The following is a 20,639-nucleotide window of genomic DNA, read 5'->3' on the forward strand; positions in this document are numbered from 1 at the left end:
CTTTTCTTTTTTTCTCTTTTCATTAAATATTATTTTTATTATTATTATGCTGCCTAAATTCTTTACGTATATTAAACTTAAATTAACTTATAGTTGGAATTGCCTATCTTAGTTTGATGAGTTAAAGTATTGAAAAACGAGTATTGTAAAACGTGTTGACATAACTTGTTGTTACGCTTTTTTTCAAGTTGAAATATTGTATAAAAACTGTAAATATATCAGTTCATTTCATATACTTACCGTGGCATTGTGCTCCACAATTTTATTTTAATTTAGTTGGCTATAAATATATATAATTAGTGTATGGCTATATCTCTCTTTAATATGCACACACTATAGGTCCTAATTTATTATTCGTGTGGAGTGAAATCAAATAATAAATCAATTTTAAATTGCACAAAGGCATTTCATTGATAAATCCTGTTAAAAGACTGTAAAGCATCCTAAAGCATGCTTTAAAATGCCTGTTGTGAGTTAGAATAAGTGATGATGGGACGCACCACTGGGAGGGGTCATTATAAGATAAGAACAAGCTTCTCTCGGCACCTTTAACCAGTGTCTAATAGCAGCAGCAGGAAGGGAGAGATAAAGGTCACTCGACATTTAGTGCTGCTTCCACGAGGAGTTATGATTCAACTTGAACATTCTGAAATCGACTGAAAACGTCTACCGAAACCTAACAAGTTCACTGATGTTGCTTTGAACTGGGAAAGGTGAAACGAATAGCATTTCTTTCACATCATCCACTCAGATCGAGCAGCGATGCTTCCGAGTCCTGTGACTTCAACTCCATTTTCGGTAAAGGACATCCTTAAGTTGGAACAGCAACATGCTCTTAACCCAAATGGATTCGTGGGTCCTCAGTACGACACTGTGCCTCTGCAGTCGCTTCAGCTTCAGTGTATGCATAGTACATTAAGCCGGAGTCTGGATCTCCTCTACAGTCCAGAGAAACACAGTGTAGTTGTTGGGGAACAGGTGAAATGTGCTTTAGGTTCAGATGACTTTGACATAGTCGGAGATTCCTGCAGTTCTCCAACAGAAGAGGAGATGGATCCCAACGAAGACACAAGTGAGTTAAATATTCACAGTATAGTTACTTTTAGATTTCTGTTTCTTTGAAATACTTAAATTTGATGCTTAACAGACATTTTGGTTACTTACTGCTTTAAAACTGGCTCCTTCGTAAGGATGTTTTAGCTTACATTTATTTAGGTAACCCTAAAATTTAATCCGCGTAACATAACAAGCAGAGGTCAGAATTATGAGAGTCTGCATCTGCGCAATAACCACGATTCAAATTAAATTAAGTTAATTAATTTAAAAAATATGCGCACTTTGAACAATAAGATATTGATGTAATACACTCTAAAAAAACAAACGGTGCTATAGCACCAAAACTGTTGCTTTGCTTTGTTGCATTTTTATTATATAAAGGTTCCTAAAGGTTATTTTCGGGCAGTATATGGTAAAGAACTTTTCACAATAACATTTCTGTTGCACAAAAGGTTATTTGTAATGGAATTCTTTTTTCTCAAAGTAGTGAAACATGTTTCTTCTAACTGAAGGTTATTCAATGGAAAACCCTTTCAGCACCTTTATTTTTAAGACTGGTGGTGAATTAACCTATCGAATGGTATAAAAAAGATAATAAAGACACTGGATATTTGTTAACCTTTTTTTAAAATTGCATACAATGTGTGGACATCAGTAATAAACAAAGTTTGTTATATTTATTTATTTTTTGTCAGGTATAGGTCAGTTCGACGACTCAATTTGTAACAGTCAAAAAGATGAATCACCGAGGGAGAAACCAAAGCAGAGGTTGCGCAGAAAACCCCGAGTTCTCTTCTCTCAAAGTCAAGTGTTTGAGTTGGAAAGACGCTTCAAGCAGCAGAGATACCTTTCAGCGCCCGAGCGAGATCACCTGGCTCATGTATTAAAGCTCACACCCACCCAGGTGAAAATATGGTTCCAGAACCGGAGGTACAAGTGTAAAAGACAACGACAAGATAAATCTCTCGAGCTTGCCGGCCCACGGAGGGTGGCTGTGCCCGTGCTGGTGCGAGATGGAAAACCGTGCCATGCGACTCCTTATAATGTCACTGTAGGATCCTACCCATACAATAACTATTATAACAGTTATGGAAATAATCCATATCACTGTAACTTCACTTCTGTGCCTTCGTTTGCCAACACAAGCCAAATACCCAACCACTTTGTGGATATGAATTTGACGTCGGGAAGTGTTGATGGGATTCGAACTTGGTGACATCAATCCCAAAAGAGAACATTTTGGAATAAAACAATATTACTCGATGGCACTGATGAAAACACGTTGAAAAATCCTGTCATAAACTGTTTGTGTTTAAATATATATATATTTTTGTGGTTTTATATTCATGCTTTTCACCAAATAAAGACTATGTATTTAACAACATTTAGCTCGATTAAGCTGTTTGTATGAAAATCAATTTGCAGATTTTTCAGAAACAGTGAAAACATCGTGAAATATGTGTTAAGTGTAAGTATCTTCAACCGAATATTAGAGAAAAAGAAAATAATTGTAAAAGGGAAATTTACATAGCAACGTTTGTTCTTATTAGGACTTCTATCTGAAAATTTAATTTTATCATTTACAATATATTTCTTTATATGGTTAATGAGTTAAACCCTTCACAAATTACTTTCTTCATTATTTTAAACTCAATTTTCGAGTCGACTGAAAATAGAGATACATTCAAAAGTGTCGATAAAGTGTAATACACTTAACATTCGATGTTTAGAAATTATTGTGTGATTTTACTGAAAACGTTAAGGAAGCAACTAACTAGCTATAGGTGTTCAAATTGATCTGGATTATTAACAGTAAGATAAATCAATTTCTTAAACACAAGATCCAATAAACTTGATTTTACGCAACTGATGTTGTTGATTAGCATTCGATTCTTTTGGTTTATCACTGAGCAAGAAATCAAATTAATAAAGTTTTTAGCGCGTTCTGTTGCAGAAATGTTTTAACTTTATCAATATCAGCTGCAGCTGCACTGAAAAAAAATGATTCATTTAATTTAATCAATTTATTTAAGCTACATTAAAAAAAATAGAAATACAAAACAAAACAAAAAAACATTTGTTAAAATGTAAATAAATTGATCGCAACCACTTACCTTAAAAAATTGAGTAAATTGAATTAATCATTTTTTTCAGTGTGACACTTCGTCCTCGGGGTACAAATAAAAAAATACTGTTGTATTTTTAGATCGATTTAGTCATATCACATTTTTCGAAAACATCTAATTGGGCCGATACATAACGACATAAATCACATTTTAAGTCTGGCCCCTGTAACCTATAAATTAAAACTTTTCCATTTTAATCCAGATGTTTCAAAACAAATGTCCTATATAAATATCTGTTTTAACTTTTTAATGTGAAAAGGTGTGTGTGTGTGTGAAATGACATTTAACGAATTTGTATTAGGAATGAATGTATTTAACACTCTTGGGGTTAAATTAAGTTTACTGTGCCCTATAATATCGTAAACCAAACAAATTGAATTATCTCCCAATCTTAACGCTTTCCAATGAGCTTGTCATTACATCCACATTAGCTAAAAAGATAAAACAATAGAAACGGGGTGATAAGTCAGAGTCTCTATCCAGGACGGAGGACTGAGAGTAAACAGAAACGCAGACAAGCCGGCACTCTTTCACCCTTGTCTCCTGATCTGTCAGGGAAACGATTAAAATCAAATGAAAGCTATGATGGGATCTGATGAACAGCAGGGCCGTGCACAGACCTTTTGAGGGGCATGTGCTGAAACTGAAAAAGGGCACCCCCTCCAAATAAATATCACTTAATAATTATCTTAATAGCTTTATATTTATTCGCTATTAATGATTGAAAAAAAATCAATATTAATGAATGAAAAATTACATTTTATGATAGCTTGGCATTATACAGTGCAAAGGATATCTGCCCTTGTAAGTTGGCTTTACATCCTGGGTGTTTGTCTGTATTAGGCCTATTTGTAGTCATGTGTTTGTGAAGTGCTCGTGTGTACTCGCTCTTATTTAATTGTAGAATATATTAATTTTAATTTTTTCATCTGCTTACATACATAAAGTTACATAAAAATATGTTTGAAGACAAAAAAGGTATTCTGTTTGGTTTTATAAGCTAATTTTTATTATTTGGTTAACATGTTTATGTATGTGATTGAGAAGAGGGGGAAATAGGATATTAAAGATCAAAATAGGAGATTATACTATACTATAGCCATACCATAAGCATATTCAACATGTATCTGCCTACCTGGTGCTGAGGACCAGGAACATTGGTCTTTTGAAGGTGCAGATAACTGCATTACTAAAAAAAATACTAAATACTAAATAGACTTAACTCTATGCAGTTGATTTCAGAATAAAAAGTTATGAACCAAATAATCATACAACTCCCTTGACTAATTCAAGGCATAAGATACATGCATATACAATCAATTATATCCAGATTGCATACTGTAATGAGTGACAGGGGAATATAATGTACATACTTGTATCCTTTACACGTTTTTCATCTCTATCCAGTTTTCCCAACTGGGCATCTGATGTCTAAGACCTTTCTAATCTGATATGTTTTTGGTGTTAATGTAGGCTAGACATTTACCCGCGCGGGCGCGTCTTCTCGCGTGAGATGTGTTGACTTTAGTTAAACGATTAATACGCGTCATGCAAAAACAGCGGTAAAAACCCGACCGTGCATTCCGTATTGTTGTCACGGGTGCCCTTCACATGGGTGAACACTTGTTTAAAAACTCCTCGCGCTTTGTCAAAAACTCAATTTGGTCGCATTTTGCGCCAGCCCTTGCTTCAGTTTGGAGCCCTTAGTGCCCCCTGATTGCCCACTCGACCAATCCCATCTATGGATTATTCGGCTCTGCTCAAATTTATAAAACATGCGCCGTTATATACATACTAGTGTTTCTTTCGTAATGAGACAGCATTGTACTCAAACAACAAGATACTTATTTACCGTTGCAAGACGTTCAGCTGCCTCTGACTGCTGTGAACTTCAGCTCGCTGCACTCAGGGGGCGGAGTTAAGAGGTTTGACAGACAGTTTGAGCGGATCCAAAAAGATTTAGTTTTTTAATAATTTTATTTGATAAATATATTTGTAAAACACACAGACAGACGTAAATGTTTAACAATAGCATTAATTTATATATTTAAAAAAATAATAAAACACCTCCAAAAAAGGGCACTTCGGAGTGTAAGGACAGAAAGGGCATGTGTTCTGCACAGGTTGAGCCCTATCTGTGCACGTGCCTGATGAACAGGCCCTATGGGACAATATTTACAAATCTGGTAGCTTATGGATCACAAATAGAAAGCGCATATGATGTATAATGTGTTTCAGCTTATTGTATAATTGATGCCTTTAACACAGTGTTTCTCAAACTTTTTCAGCACAAGGACCACTTCATCTTCAAAAATTTTTCTGAGGACCACCTAACAGAATCCCACTCTAACACGTCCTCCAAAAACATAAAAATAGGGAGGATAAGCTAAAGTTAAAGTTAATATGCAACTGTTTCAAGTCAAAAACTAATGTAATGCTATGTTCAGAAATTATTATATGAATTTTATTTCATTTGAAAAAGTAAATGTGAAATGAGTTGCAGCTTAATATGAACAACAAACTGCATATGTGAAAAAAACTGCAATTAAACATACTGTAGGTCCCACTTTATGTCATTCCAAAGAGCCATTGGTTTAAAACTGAGGTGGTGGCTATATGAAGTCTATGGTTGTAACAAATGTCCAAAATCACTGAAATTACAGGGATTTTACACATGAAACAAAAACTAGTACATTACAAAACTAATAGATCTGTGGATTTTAGCTGCTTTCAGTTGATGCTTGATCATTTCTTTTGACTCCTCTTTGGTTTGGTCACCGATCCATTTTTACGTTATTAAAACAGAATGGCAAGAACTGATATCACAGTTTCACAAGTGCATTAAAAATCTACTTAAATAAGTGACGATTGTATAAACACTTGCCTAGTTTAGGTCATATTTTGGCGGACCACTGGGGGGGTTTGGCGAGAATTACTGGTTTATAACATAGGCCATATTTTAATGCAACTTTTCTGATGCACAACATTCAAAATCTAAACATAAATCATTGCTATAATTAATGAAAGGGTGTCAGCCATCAATTTTATAAGGCGGTTCTCAAATTGGGTGGCAGGCAGATGGTCTCAGGGGGGCCCCAGTTAAAACATTTGATAAAATAGTAAATACATTAATTTATTATACATTCTGTCTAATCAAATCTCAGAAACATATAGATACCAACAAGCACTACAATGTATAAATGAATATTTTTCTATTTTAAGTTTGAGTTTGATCTATGTCATGAATTGTCCCTCAAAGGAATGCCCCCTACACACAGTTTGAGGACCACAACATTGGGAGAGTGCAAAATCAGCATTAAATTCTATAAAAAGCAATCAAGTTTCACTGACAGAGTGATGTGTGGGAGGGGGGCAACTTAAGTGTTATCTTAATGGACAATTTATTTCCTGTTTAAGACTAGAAGCAAGGCAGAGATAGAAAACACTCTCAAGAGTCTCGTCAGCACTGAGCTCAGATAAGGAAGAGTATGTGGCTTGGAGCAGTATTTAGCCGGTTGATATACGTAGCTAAGAGCAGTATTTAGCAGCAGGCAGACAGAGTGGAGACTATGGCCACTTCAGCAGATCAGATAAGTTTGTGTGTGTGAGACTGTGTCCACAAGCATGCAGATACATGCATATGGATACATATGAAGATGTAAACAACATAGTCACTGTCAAAATAAAGGTCCCTTTTCTGTCGCTGGGGTTCCATATTGTATGCAGGTAAACATAATACAACGTTGTTAATACAAGGATCTATTGTGTATCTTTAAAGGTACAGTTAACTTTTTTGTACCCCTAAAATTTAACTGGTACAAAATTGTTCCTTAAGGTACACAATAGGTCCTTAGACCCCAAAAGGTACAACATTTCAATGTGTGGTATACCCATAAAAGTACAAAAATGATCCTTTGAGGATGCCACCCTAGCAAAAGAAAATGTATAGTTTTGTACCTTCTTTTCTGACAGTATGTGTATGTACAGGTCTGATTGTACTTGAGGCCCAAATCTATGTTTTCACAAACATAGTGAAAGGCTGAAATCTGACTTGGGGCACATTTTAAGTGGTTCTCATTATTTAAACAGGTCATAAATTGTCCAAATCAAGTTTTGCTAAACTTGTTTTACTAAAGCTTGTTTTGCAAGTTTTGCTAATTAATGTCAACACGTTTGTGTCAGGGGGTTCACTCTTAAAAACAAAGGTACTTAAAAGGTTCTTCACAGCGAAGGCATAGAAGAACCAACCGTTTTTGGTTCTTCAAAGACCCATTCAGTCAAAGGATTTTTAAATAACTATTACTTTCTGACATGGCATAGTGATGTACCTTTATTTTTAAGATTGTAAGTTAGAAAATGTAATTACAGTCTGATAATTCATCAAAGGAATAAATGCTGTCACACTGTAAAAATGCTGCATTGTAAAAAATTCAACATACTATTTTAAGTTTTGACTAGAATAGTTGACATTCATTAAATTGACTTATAAAAACAGTTTTAAGTTACTAACAAGCATTGTTCAATACTGAAACCACATTTTCAAAAGTCGTCACACATTGAGCAAAACAGAAGTCAGTGCAGACCAAACTGTGAACCATTTCAGACAAAATGCATTCAGTGACCACATTTTTCACACTTTTTCCATTCATACTTCACAACATGCAAATGTATTTTTCAGCACATTTTTCAAATGCTAACACACTGCATTTAACTTTGTTAAAAACACATTCAAAACAGAATGATGGCAAATTCCAAGCATTTATGGAGTATTTCTTTAAATATTGTCAATTTTATAGCTGATAATTTTAAAAAGAATCATTACAAGCTAATTTCAATTTTAGCTAAAATTCCACTCAGGTGTTCTGCCTCAGTCTCATTACCATGGTTACGTAAAAGGGGGTAGTTTTGAACTGAATTTGATGGCAAATATGGTTCATAGAAGGTCTTTCCAAGATGCATGCCAGACAGGCTTGTGCACAATTCGGAATTTCAGAATTGGCCTCCATTCAATTCATGAATTGGAATTTGAATTGAATTGACTCCGCCTAGGAAGTTGAATCTGAATTTGAATGACAGGAAGTGGAATTAAATTCATGGCAATTCAAAGAAATTCCACAGTCACACAACAGAAAGAATCTCAAATACATTCAGTATTAGGAAAGTTACTTTGGAAAATTGTTTGTCAACCATTTTAAATACTTGTTTAAAGAAAAGCATTCTGGGAAATGAAGTCATGAAGTCCTCTTTTATCACATTTTGGCTGTAATTTTCAAGTACTATATTCATATTACAGTAAAAGATCATTTTTTTTTATTAATTTCTGAATCATTCTTGTTATAAATGCTTTCAATAAAGTGAAAAGGAGTTACAGTATTCTATACAAAGAACTGATTTATGTGGAAAATCCTTCAAACTTTACAAAAGAAAAGTTTATCATTTATGTAATGCTTCCTGTTGTTAGTGTTTTAGGTCAATGTGTTGTTAATGAAATGTGTTTTCTGAATGGGAATTGTTGCAGTGTTATGTTGCTCTGAGTAAGTTTTGAAGGTAAGATTAACTGTTTGACCAACATTCATGCTGGTAGGGCTGACTGTGTAAAGAGTTTTGTAAATGTGGGTTCCGGTATTGAAGAATGCTTGTTAGCAACCGGAAAAACTGTAAAGTAGCATAAAATATATTTTTACGTTGTATTTTTTAACAGTATGTGTTGTTTCAACTCAGGGTTTGGGTAAAATATGGACAAACTCAACGTTGGGTTATATTAAACTAGAAAATGTCCCAGAGCTGGAACAACCCAGCAAAGGTTAGCCATATTTTTGGAAACAGCCTGATCTTGAGAATTTGTACATATTTTACAAGTTGGCTAAATCGTATCAATTCATATAAAGTTTATCGTGCAAAAATGTAGGAGTGTTATCAAAACAATTGCCCCTAACCCCAAAGTCAAAGTGGCAAAGGCAAATCATACGTATGAATTAGCCACCTTATAAAATTCGTACAAATTGCTATGAGATAGCGTTGGTTGAAACAATTGGGTTGTGGGTGCGTGCGTGCGTGCGTGCGTGCGTGTGTGTGTGCGTGTGTGTGTGTGTGTGTGTGTGTGTGTGTGTGTGTGTGTGTGTGTGTGTGTGTGTGTGTGTGTGTGTGTGTCGGAAGCATTGGCACAAGGCAGCTACAGGAAGAGATCTCATCAGAGAGTCACTCAGTCTGCCAATGACAGACAGGGTTAAGACACATGAGGCCTAGATCTTCACTTTTCTCTTGTCACACTGAAAGAGACACCAAAAAACTTGTTCCAGTGTTCCGACGGAAGAGAGAACTGGCCAGGGGGCCAAAAGGTTAAGCTTGCTTCATTCCATATGATTATATATGAAATGGTGAAACCCTAAATGGAGTTTCTCAACAGACGTTCTCTAATATATCCTATAAGTTATTGTAACAAAACACTTGCAGAAAAACTAAAACAAAGTGAAACAAATTAAGTAACAAATCGATTGAAAGATGTTAACAAGAATTTTGTGCTAATGGTTTCTTCATTTTTTTTAAATTTTGGTTATTCTTGTCATTTTATAGTTTATTTGCTCTCTCACATCTTCTGGAATTCACGAAAGTTAAAGCAGAGCTGAATTTAACTGAATATGCTGAATTTAGATTTAGGGTGAAAACAGAACTGCATTAAGTTGTTGAATCACTAACAAAAGGAATGTTAAAAACAACTATAGGCCTCTGAAGCTATTGCTTGAACAAGTTGGAGCACACAAAGACTGGCAGTATTTAAACAGACGACCCATGGAAAATTCAGTCTTCTCTACAGATCATCAGCATTTATCTAAGACTGTGAGGACGCTCATTGTGCTTTTATTACATCTAAGGAGATGTTTTGGACATTTTGTCTGCATAAAGAGTAGACATCTATAGAAATATTCTCATGCTCCTAAACAATGCTTACGCCACACATCTGTCCACACTTAAAAGATGTCACTCAACTGCCTCCGTATATAAACACACTTAAGTCCACTGGCAAGACATATACTCAAACTGAGTGAAATACAGGAGAAACTGCATTTTAAGAACATCAATGTCAAAATATGTAAAAATTCATGATGTCTTGAATGTGTCTTTAACAATGATTGTTTATGCAATAATGAACAGATAAACTATTACAGATACATTAAGAAACAATCCATTTAATCTAACCTGTAGTGTTATTTTGGTCATCTCTGTACTGTGCAACAAAACTTTTTTTTAGATATATAATAATACTTTGTACTTTAGTCACATTTAATGTTAATTGCATTACACAATGCCTTTAAAGGGGACATTTCACAAGACTTTTTAAAGATGTCAAATAAATCTTTGGTGTCTCCAGAGTATGTATGTGAAGTTTTAGCTCAAAATACCATATGGGTAATTTATTATAGCATCTTAAAATAGTCAATCAAAAATGTGTCATTTTTGGATGTGTCCTATTAAATGCAAATGAGCTAATCTCTGCACTAAAAGTCAGTGCTGTGGTTGGAAAGTGCAGATTAAGGGGCGGTTTTATCCCCTTCTGACATCACAAGAGGAGGCAAATTTCAATTACCTACTTTTTCACATGCTTGCAGAGATTGGTTTACCAAAACTAAGTTACTGGTACATTTTTCAGGTTGATAGAAGCACTGGGGACCCAAATATAGCACTTAAACATGGAAAAAGTCAGATTTTCATAATATGTCCCCTTAAAAGTGATAACAGCTAAAGTCTTTTTATTTTTTGCTTTTTTATTTATCACACCGCATAATATAAAGAACATTCTGTGAAAATATAACCTTGATATATTTAATATTGACTGAGTAAGAGATCATGTCAAAGATAAAAATCAATGTGAAATTCAACTTTGATGCTCCAAATCTCAGAATGAGATAATGACACCTCAGCCTGGTTTTCACAGGTTGTGTCACATATAGTATGACGGGTAAGTGAATCAAATGTAAGGAATGTTTTAATTTCTAAATATTCAGGTCAGCTCATACTGTAAACACTGTCTCTGTTTAACTTTTAGTAAAGTTACGCTAAAGGGTTAAAGAGAGTAATTTTCTTAAATATTTGGAAAAATGATAATGACAGTAATTTACATGTGACAAACCAATGACACTTGAAAACTAGTTAAGACTTCTGGCTTGCATTTTTGGCATAAAACATTTCACTTTTAATTTTTTTATAAAATATATACTTTAATGCAGTACTTTTATTTATTAAAATATTTTATCATATTTATTTAATATCAAAAAGAGACCATTATGTGTCTAGGCCAAAGAATAACACAGTCATATTAATTTTAAGGTGCACATTACCCCCCCCCCCACACACACACACTCAAAAAGGGGGGGTGGTGATATTTTAGGGTTCAAAAGGGAGATTAACAGTGACTGAATTAGGGCTACATCTAAATTAAGAAACAGTAGCCATTTTTCTTTTAAAGTATAAACTGCTGTGTATTTTACATATGTAACTCCAATATATTTTTTAATGGTTAGAAGAGCCCTTCAAGGTCGCAGCAATGGATGAATGGATGCAACAAGGTGGTTACTCATGCATCTTTAAAGAGTGTAACACCATACAGGTGGATCATACAGTATATGCAAATACTTCAAAAATGTAACAGGAAAAGCAGGTTTTATTTGAGTATGTGGATTTTAATTAAACAGACATTTAGTCATTAGCCTCAATTTTAAAAGGGGCCACATATGAAAATTGTTTACATTTTAGTAACAGCAGTCTACTGTACAGTGTCATTCCCTATACTAAGTGAGTAAGTGGGCAACTTAAGCTGAAATCCACAACACCTGTCTTTAGGTACACAGAATCTGAAACAGGTCATCAGTTTGTTTCAGAATCTAGCATCCATATTTTGTAAAAAAAAAAAAAAAATGAGGCTAGTGGGGCTTTTTGTGCATAAAGATGAAATAAACTGAATTAGTTGTGTCTGTTTATGTCTGTACAAAATATTCATAATAGCCTATTATAAACAGTGATTGAATTAGTGAGCAATGGTTGGTTTTTGAAGGTATGCAGTTCACATATCAATTTGGTTGAAACAGATAGATGACCTCCCCCACCCCAGTAACACCTGCATTTGATTTTCTTTATGCATTTCAGCAAAGTGTGGAATTGGGTTTAAGTGTTTTTCAATCAAAACATGTCTAGAAGCATTGAAGTTAAAGTTGGAAACCGTGTTTGTTTGAGTGTATTTTTCTGAGTCTGAGTCCTGCACGAATGGGTCTGTACTTTGTGGGAATTTTTCTTAATTTTTTCCGAAAAGAGATAATTTGCCAGATCATAGTTTCAGTTTAGGGCCTCTGTATCACTTCGATTGCTTTTAAAGAGAAAAAACGATTCATCATTCTTGTCTCTGAGAGGCGTGCTCAACTTTCTGACACAGTGTCTGCATCTCCTTTTGTTCTCTCCCTTCATTTTCTGTACAATGGGAAACAAGTTGTCTCCAAAAACATCCACCCCGATTGTTTAAGTGACAGGGACACTGACAGCCACACAGATGGTTTGTGTCAAAACTTTTTTTAAACAATATTACGTCAAATAACAGCTGCATTTGGAGATTGAGGGGCAGCATATAGCATACAGTACCTGTTGCATTGTCTTGTGGACTGAAAAACAGTCTGCAAAAAAGTTGTAAGCTGTAAAGTTCTGACACTGTTCCTCAAAACGAATTAAGGAATAATGCACACCTATGGTTTTAATTTGGCACAATGTGACGCGGAGTGGCGGGTGTTCATTATTATTATTAAGGACCGGAGTCAATTATACTGTTTATACCACGGTTACGACAAACATTCCTCTGGTGGTTATTTTAAGACATTTGACAGGTCAGGTGTGTGTTTCACAGAAAAATTATCAACACCTAACCAATCAGAATAAAGCATTCAACAGACCCGTGGTATAAGTGAAAATAATGCAGAATCAGCACAATCCTGTTAAAGCATAATTCAACCAATTTAACACTTGGCATTTTTTCCACTGTAATTACAAGAACTTAATGGCATTTAATTGGCTAAATGTAGTATAAATCATTTTTTAGCCATCAGAAATGTAGTTGGGTAAGGCTTTAAATAGGTCGAGAGGCTACATTCATCATAACAATACCACATGAAATGATGCTCTTAAAAAATCATAGTTATGTTGGTGTGCGTGTTGCAATCTCTTCTTCAACTGTAGAGGAGGCACTTGCCTAAAGCTAAGCGCTGGTTGTTTGTTTAGGGATAACCACAGCAGGAATGAAGAAGTCCTGTCACTCAAACTTTCACTCAATCTGTGTCTCAACCGCCAGCCTTTCTGCCCTAACCAGTCACGTCACTTGCAAACATATCAGTCTAAAAGGCTCAACAAGTAATGTCTGCACATGTTAAGATGAACAATTTAAACAATACTGTCACTTAAAAGACACTGACTGTGACTTATGTATGAAAACTGTGTGAAAAGGGTGTGTTTAAAGCACACTGGAAAAATTTATATATGTAATCACCCTAATAAACAGTAATAACAGAGTAAACAACAAACTGATTCATTCATCTGGGTTGCTGAAAATCTTCTGTTGTAATTGAAAATTCTGCCATGTGGCTCCCCCTGCTGTCCGTAAGGCAAAGTTACACTAGGAATTTCAAGGAAAGGAAGAAAAATGTATTGCCTTCTTTCTTCCTTTACAGGCAGCTTATAGTGTAAGATAAAAGAGGTGCTACTGCTTCATCATTTAAAGGTAAAGGTGTGGGATTTCTGCTAGTATTCGCATACAGAGTCATGCAGGTTTATTTGATTTATTGATTTATTCTTGTGTACATGGCATGAAATTCAGCTTTTTTTGTGCCTTGAGCATGAATGTATTTTTCGTGTCACTCAGCATGAATTTCTATAAATAGTTTCTTTTTCTTTTTCGTGTCATTTTATGTATTGGTTTCTCTTTTTTCCTATTTTTAAATCATTGTCCCTTGGGGTTTGGGTTAGGATGTCTAAAAATGTAACAGAAAGTGATTCTTACCCAACCCCCAAGCAGCATTGGTAAGAAAATAGGAAAAAAACGATTAGGAAACAATATACAATTACACGAAAAAGAAAGTCATGCAACAGACAGGAAAAAACTATTTATAGAAATTTGTGGAGACTTTCCATGCCCCTAAACATGGCGCGGCACAAAGCGAAACTGATTGCTTTACATGTCAGTCATATGGCCTCTTGGGCGGTCCTTGGCCATTTAAAGCAGTCAGGGTTCCCAGGTCATCCATATGACCCCCCCCCCAACTTCTTTGGAGAAATTGCTGGTAGAGCACTGCTGGTCAGATGTGGCTCTGCAGCGCAGCAGGTCGATATGTCTTAAATATTTTACTGTTTCTAAAAGGTTTCTTTCACCTTCCTCTTCTCTTCACCAGACACACATTATGCTGCTGTGTCATGGTGGTCAAAACAGTCAAGCAGAGCAATGTTATAAAAGCACAGAGCCAAAGTGTTCGTTTTCGGGAAATTAAACCTGCAAATTGCTTACATAACATTGACAAAAAAAGGAAATGAGAATTTTCAATAAATTAACTCAATGAATGCCTGCAGCACCAGGCACAATGTTAAAGGGATAGTTCACCTAAAATGAAAATTCTGTCTTCATTTACTCAGCCTCATGTTGTTTAATGCCTGTATTAATTTATTTTTCTGATGAACACAAAAGAAGATATTTTTGTAACACTTTACTTGAAGGGGTGTTCATAAAACTGACATGACAACTTTATAATCATGACATAACACGTATTATAAACATGAAGTAGATGACAACTGTCATTAAGTGTCAGTTGTTCAATTATGTCATTTTTAATGCAAAGATGACATTGTTGGAATTTTCCTTGTTATGACAACTTGACATAAACCAATACATCACAACATGTCATAAATCTGTCATAAACATGACATAACAGAATAATTATCAAAGAAACAACCTAGCTTTATGGGTTAACATTACATTAAACTGTCATTTAAATGTTATTAAATGTTAATACTATGTCAAATAATTTTATATACCTTAACAAAATGCAACAGACACGCCTAAAAGATTATAAAGATTATACGCCATAAAGATTATAAGATTATCACAATACATAAAAAACTGACAACTGACATAACTTGTTTTTCTGCAGACAGAGGGTTCTGAAATTTTCTGACATAGAAGAAAAAATATACAAACATTTAATGAATTTAATTTTATGTAATTAACAGTATTTCAGTGATACTGACCCAACACTGCATGGCTTAACACATTATTGTACTGTTTTCATTTAATTTTAGGTGAATCAGTCTCCAAATGCAATAAAATATAATTTTTATCAATTTTAATTATTATTATTATTAAATTATTGATTTTATTTCTTAAACACATGGAGGAAACTTAAAAAAAGAATTATGAACTGAATAATATTCATGATGTTGTTTTAAAACTATTTAACAAGAGTATTAACACTTAATGACATTTTAACGACAAAATCAATTTGTATCACTGGTAAACAGTGGTTAGTTATGTTGTCTTGGTAATGTCAAGTTATCATAACAAAGACATCTCAAACAATGTCATCTTTGCATTAAAAATGACATAATTGGACGAATGCCACTTAAAGTGGACATTTCACAAGACTTCTTTAAAGATGTAAAATAAATCTTTGGTGTCCCCATGTACATATGTAAAGTTTTAGCTCAAAATACCATAGAGATAATTTATTATAGCATGTTAAAATTGCCACTTTGTGGGTGTGAGCAAAAAATGTGACATTTTTGGGTTTGTCCTTGTAAATGCAAATGAGTTGATCTCTGCACTAAATGGCAGTGCTGTGGTTGGATAGTGCAGATTAAGAGGCAGTATTATCCCCTTCTGACATCACAAGGGGAGCCAAATTTCAATGACCTATTGTTTCACATGTTTGCAGAGAATGGTTTCCCAAAACTAAGTTACTGGGTTCTTCTTATTCACATTTTCTAGGTTGATAGCAGCACTAGGGACACAATGAGAGCACTTATGGTAAATGGACTGCATTAAACATGAAAAAGTCAGATTTTTATGATATGTCCCCTTTAAATGACAGTTGTTACTATATTTTATCAAAATATCTTGATTATCAATTATAAAATGTATTACAATGCTTTTATAATATTTGTTTATACTACTATGGAAGTCAATGGTTTCCACCAGCTGTGTGCTTATCATCTTTTATCAAAATGTCTTCTTTTGTGTTATCAAAAAAATAATACAGGCCTAAAATTACATGAGAGTGAGTAAATTATGAAAGAATAAAAATTTGGGGGTGAACTATCCTTTATTCACTATTTTGTAGAAAAAACACTTATAAATCCTAGTGTTGTCATTAACAATCATACAACTATTTAGTGTGCTGATTCAATGACATTTTGAATTTAGGATGAAATGAGGTTATTTGTCCACAAGAGGGCACCACTCCTACAAATGTCTGACTCACCTCAATTCTTAAATTCTAGCATTTGAAACCAACTCAACTATTCACATGAAAAATGACACATGCTGAAAATGTATCAATCCTATCAGTAATACAATGAGTTCACTAACTAATTCTGAAGCAACGTCAATTATTCGGTCAAATGTTTTAAAAATTGCTGTAATTATGCAGCTGGTTGTCAGTAACTTACTGTAGAAGATAAAGACTGAAAATGGTTCATGTTCATTTAACTTTGAACAAACTGTTGCCAGTAAATAACATCAATGTAAAATCTACTGTAAGTTACTAGCAGCTAGTTGCCAGTAATACCCAGTAATACTGTAATTTATAACAGAATAATAACAGATTTTTTTCTATTTAAAAATAGTTTATTTTCACATATCTAAGCTTATATTAAATTAGTAAAATTATCAAAACTATACAATAACACAAATTTAACTGTAGGCATTCTTTGTGACTAAACCATGAAAAAGAAATCAATCATAAGATATACTATTATATTTTATAATATGCAGTGCAGTCACCCGTCGCCTAAAATTTACAAAATCGTACTTGTGGCTTAGTTTCTTGAGTTTTTTCCTGAGATCCATTTTAAAAAGTACTGAATGAGATCTATTTTGGACTGATATTGGCTGCTTTTTTTCCATATTTAATCTAGGTCATCTATTTCAGAAATATGTTTTTAAATAAAATGTTAGGTAGCTAAATGAAAGAAATATGCACAATATATTTGTCTTCAAAGGTAATTTAAACAAATTCAACATACTGAACACCTTAAGATTAAAACGCTTTTAAGATCATAGGAAACATTTCAGTCAAGTGTTTTCAAACTTTTACCGATAGTGTGTCAACATACAAACACCTGATGATGTAAACACTTCAATCTAGTTTATGTAAAGTACTATGGAAAGGTTCAAAAAGCTGATGCTGCCCAACAAAGGACACCATGCAGTGAGGTGTCCAGATCACGTATGACATATGTCTTCCTGTCGACAGGGTCAGATTCTAACAAGCCCACATCTGGCCCAAAACAAGCAAACGGTGCTACGCGTCTCTTCCACATTGTGTTAGTGTAAGGACAAGAGGTCAGAAGAGAAACCAGGAGTTGCATTACACAAGCTCCAAGAAATGCTCATCTAATTACGTATGCTTGTTTTACATGGCCAAAGCATGACATAGGCCCTGAATCTCGCAGTGTAAATAAAGAACCAAAGATGTGTTTGTGCAATTAAGATAGCCATCGAAAGATTAAAATACAGGAAAAGGATTTGATCAAAGAGGTACAGGATAAAGATGAGCAATGCAGGTAGTGTACTACTGTATGAATAAGACAGAGAGAGGAGACAGACAGCTAGATTATTCAAGGTAAGCACTATCACGAAAAAAATCAAAAACAAAGTTTACATGGCGACAGCTAAACCCTTCTAAAAACCTTTACGCATTTCCTCTTTTTAAGAATTGTGAGATGAGTTGATATGCTTCCAAAGACAAAATGTGCATACATAATTAACATCTCAATTAATCTAAATATGCCTTATATGTATTCGTTATCATTGTTCCTCATAATGACTGTAGCCGTACATCACTATAATGTAAACTTCACAAAACACATCATCCTTCATGATCTCTAAAAAGCCATTTTCTGTTTTACAGTAATGGCCATTTTTAGTTTTTAATTAATTTATTTATTTATTGTTGTTTTTTTCAAATGATAAAAGAAAAACTGAAGTGCATTGTCCAAAAAATTGTGGTCCTCATTGTTCTGGGGTGGTACCCTTTCAAGTAAAAATATGTTCGACTTATATGTAAAATATGCAAATAAAGTAATACTGTTTAATTTACAGTAGTACTGTAAATATGTTTATATTAGATATTAAGTAAATATAAAAGTCAAATTAGTACCTCAAAGGTACCAAATGTATCCATATTAAGACCTAAGTCCCAGTTTGTTGACCATTTATTTGAACAATGTGGACACAAAAAAATCTTTGTTTTCAGTTTGATTTCATCTTAAAAACAAAAATGCAAAAGTCTCAATATTTGTGGTCATAACATTACAAAGCTATCTCATGGAAATTTGTGCTAATTGTTACGACCACATTCTTACATTTTTGTACAATTTGCCCTGACCCCTGTGTGACGTTGAATTTTACGGGTGGGGTTTCGTTATTGTTTTTGCATGATTTACTTGATACGAATTCATATGAATAAATCAACTCATAAAATATGTACAAATTCTCGTGAGGTCAGGCTGAACTCTACCTTAGTAATACATAATATTTCATAAACAATGCACTTACAGTTAATTCATGATTTTTAAACGAAAACACCCCAGTTTTTCAATATTTTACTATGTTCTTACCTCAACTTAGACAAATTAATACATACCTATCTTTTTTCAATGTGTGCACTCTTATTCTATACAGCGCCTTGTAAATGTGTTAGCATTTAGCCTAGCCCAATTTATTCCTATGGCTCAAAACAGGGATGAATTTAGAAGCCACCAAACACTTCCATGTTTTCCCTATTTAAAAATTGTTACATGAGTAGTTACACGAGTAAGTATGGTGGCACAAAACAAAACTTTTGTTTGGAGCCATAGGAATGAATGGGGCTAGGCTAAATGCTAACAAATTTTTAGAAGCACTGTACAAAGTTTAAAAGTGCACGCATTGAAAAAAGATAGGTATGTATTCATTCATCTAAGTTGAGGTAAGAACATAGTAAAATATTGAAAAACGGTGGTGTTTTCCTTTAAGCTTTGACAGATTTGTTTACTCTAAACTCTCATTGAATGGAAAAACTTGAAATTGAAAAATAGCATGCAGGTTTGAAGCACGATTTTCATTGATAAACTCTTCCTCTAATAAGATATTGAAAACCGGTGGTGTTTTCCTTTAAGCATTTTTGTCAAAAACGGTGGTGATGGAGCCACTCAGTAGACATAGATTGACTTAAGTGAGGTAACCACAGACAAGAGCATTACAGAGCTTATGGTGGGAGGTCATGCCGGTGGACAATACTACCGTTTGTCACTCTCAGGCATTGTGTTGTTTCAAGCAAACTCCCTGCTCTCCTGGGGCCAGTGCGTCCTCTTTCCCCGTCTCATTCTCTACCTCAACGTGCCTCCCCCTTAACATCATCTCTCCCTGTCCATGTTTCTCCTTCTCTCTCCTCCACCCAATACTGTGGGGTCACACAGAAGCACAGGGGCACAACAAACAAACACCCATACAACAACGTGTGGGTCAGGAGAAGGAGCCGAAACCAAATGTGTTGAACTCATTAGCTCCATAGGGAGGGGGCCACCCACTTTGACCCTGCATGGCTATGGAACCTCCTCTAGCTTATGAACACATACCCGGGTGCCTGGGTCTTACCCTCAGCTTGACATTTAGGGATGATAGGAGAGTAATACTGATATCTTGTTACACAATAAATCTCACCAGATTTTAAGAGCTGGTTAAGGTTGAGAACCAGAGCAGGTCAGATGTGTGGGCAAATTATTGCAAAAGGCATCTTATCTTTGGAATTTAATGTTTCTAACTACACTGGAAAAATGCCTTGTTGCACTTACATTTTTAAGTTTAATCAACTTAATATTTCAACTTACAGTAAATACCAAATTATTTATTTATCCTTGTTTCACTTAAATTTGAAAGATTAATCAATTTATATGTAATTCATTTCAACTTTCTTTAAAAAAAGTTGCTATAAATGATAAAAATAAAATTAACATAACTTGAGCTATCAACTTGATTTTTATCATTTATATGGTTTTGCAAATCAATTCAACTTCATTTGTCAAAATTTAAGTTTTGACTTGTGAACTTATAAAAAGTTGAAATTGTTTAACTTAATTTTTTAAGTTAAAGTAACCAGTGGCGTCCGGTTACTTTTTTCCGATGCACACGATGTGATGCTCGTCACAACATGTATTTAAACCGTCATGTATGTGGCT

The 20,639-nt window shown here is 34.3% G+C and overlaps 1 protein-coding gene across 1 annotated transcript; it reads left to right on the top strand.

Annotated features, from left to right (window-relative positions):
• Positions 1–709: 709 nt before the first annotated feature.
• nkx2.7 (NK2 transcription factor related 7) lies at positions 710–2,276 on the top strand. The gene is made up of 2 exons (XM_065247985.1): positions 710–1,072; positions 1,752–2,276. The coding sequence occupies exons 1-2, from the start codon at positions 763–765 to the stop codon at positions 2,270–2,272; spliced, it is 831 nt and encodes a 276-aa protein (XP_065104057.1). The 5' UTR covers positions 710–762; the 3' UTR covers positions 2,273–2,276.
• Positions 2,277–20,639: the final 18,363 nt, after the last annotated feature.

This window comes from Paramisgurnus dabryanus, chromosome 11 (assembly GCF_030506205.2).
Source record: "Paramisgurnus dabryanus chromosome 11, PD_genome_1.1, whole genome shotgun sequence".
NCBI lineage: Eukaryota > Metazoa > Chordata > Actinopteri > Cypriniformes > Cobitidae > Paramisgurnus > Paramisgurnus dabryanus.

What these genes read in the sequence shown, in the direction of transcription:
- nkx2.7 (XM_065247985.1), top strand. Translation starts at nt 763, where the DNA reads ATGCTTCCGAGTCCTGTGACTTCAACTCCATTTTCGGTAAAGGACATC. An exon ending in GGATCCCAACGAAGACACAA is followed by an intron (nt 1,073 to 1,751) that starts GTGAGTTAAATA and finishes ATTTTTTGTCAG; the next exon opens with GTATAGGTCAGTTCGACGAC.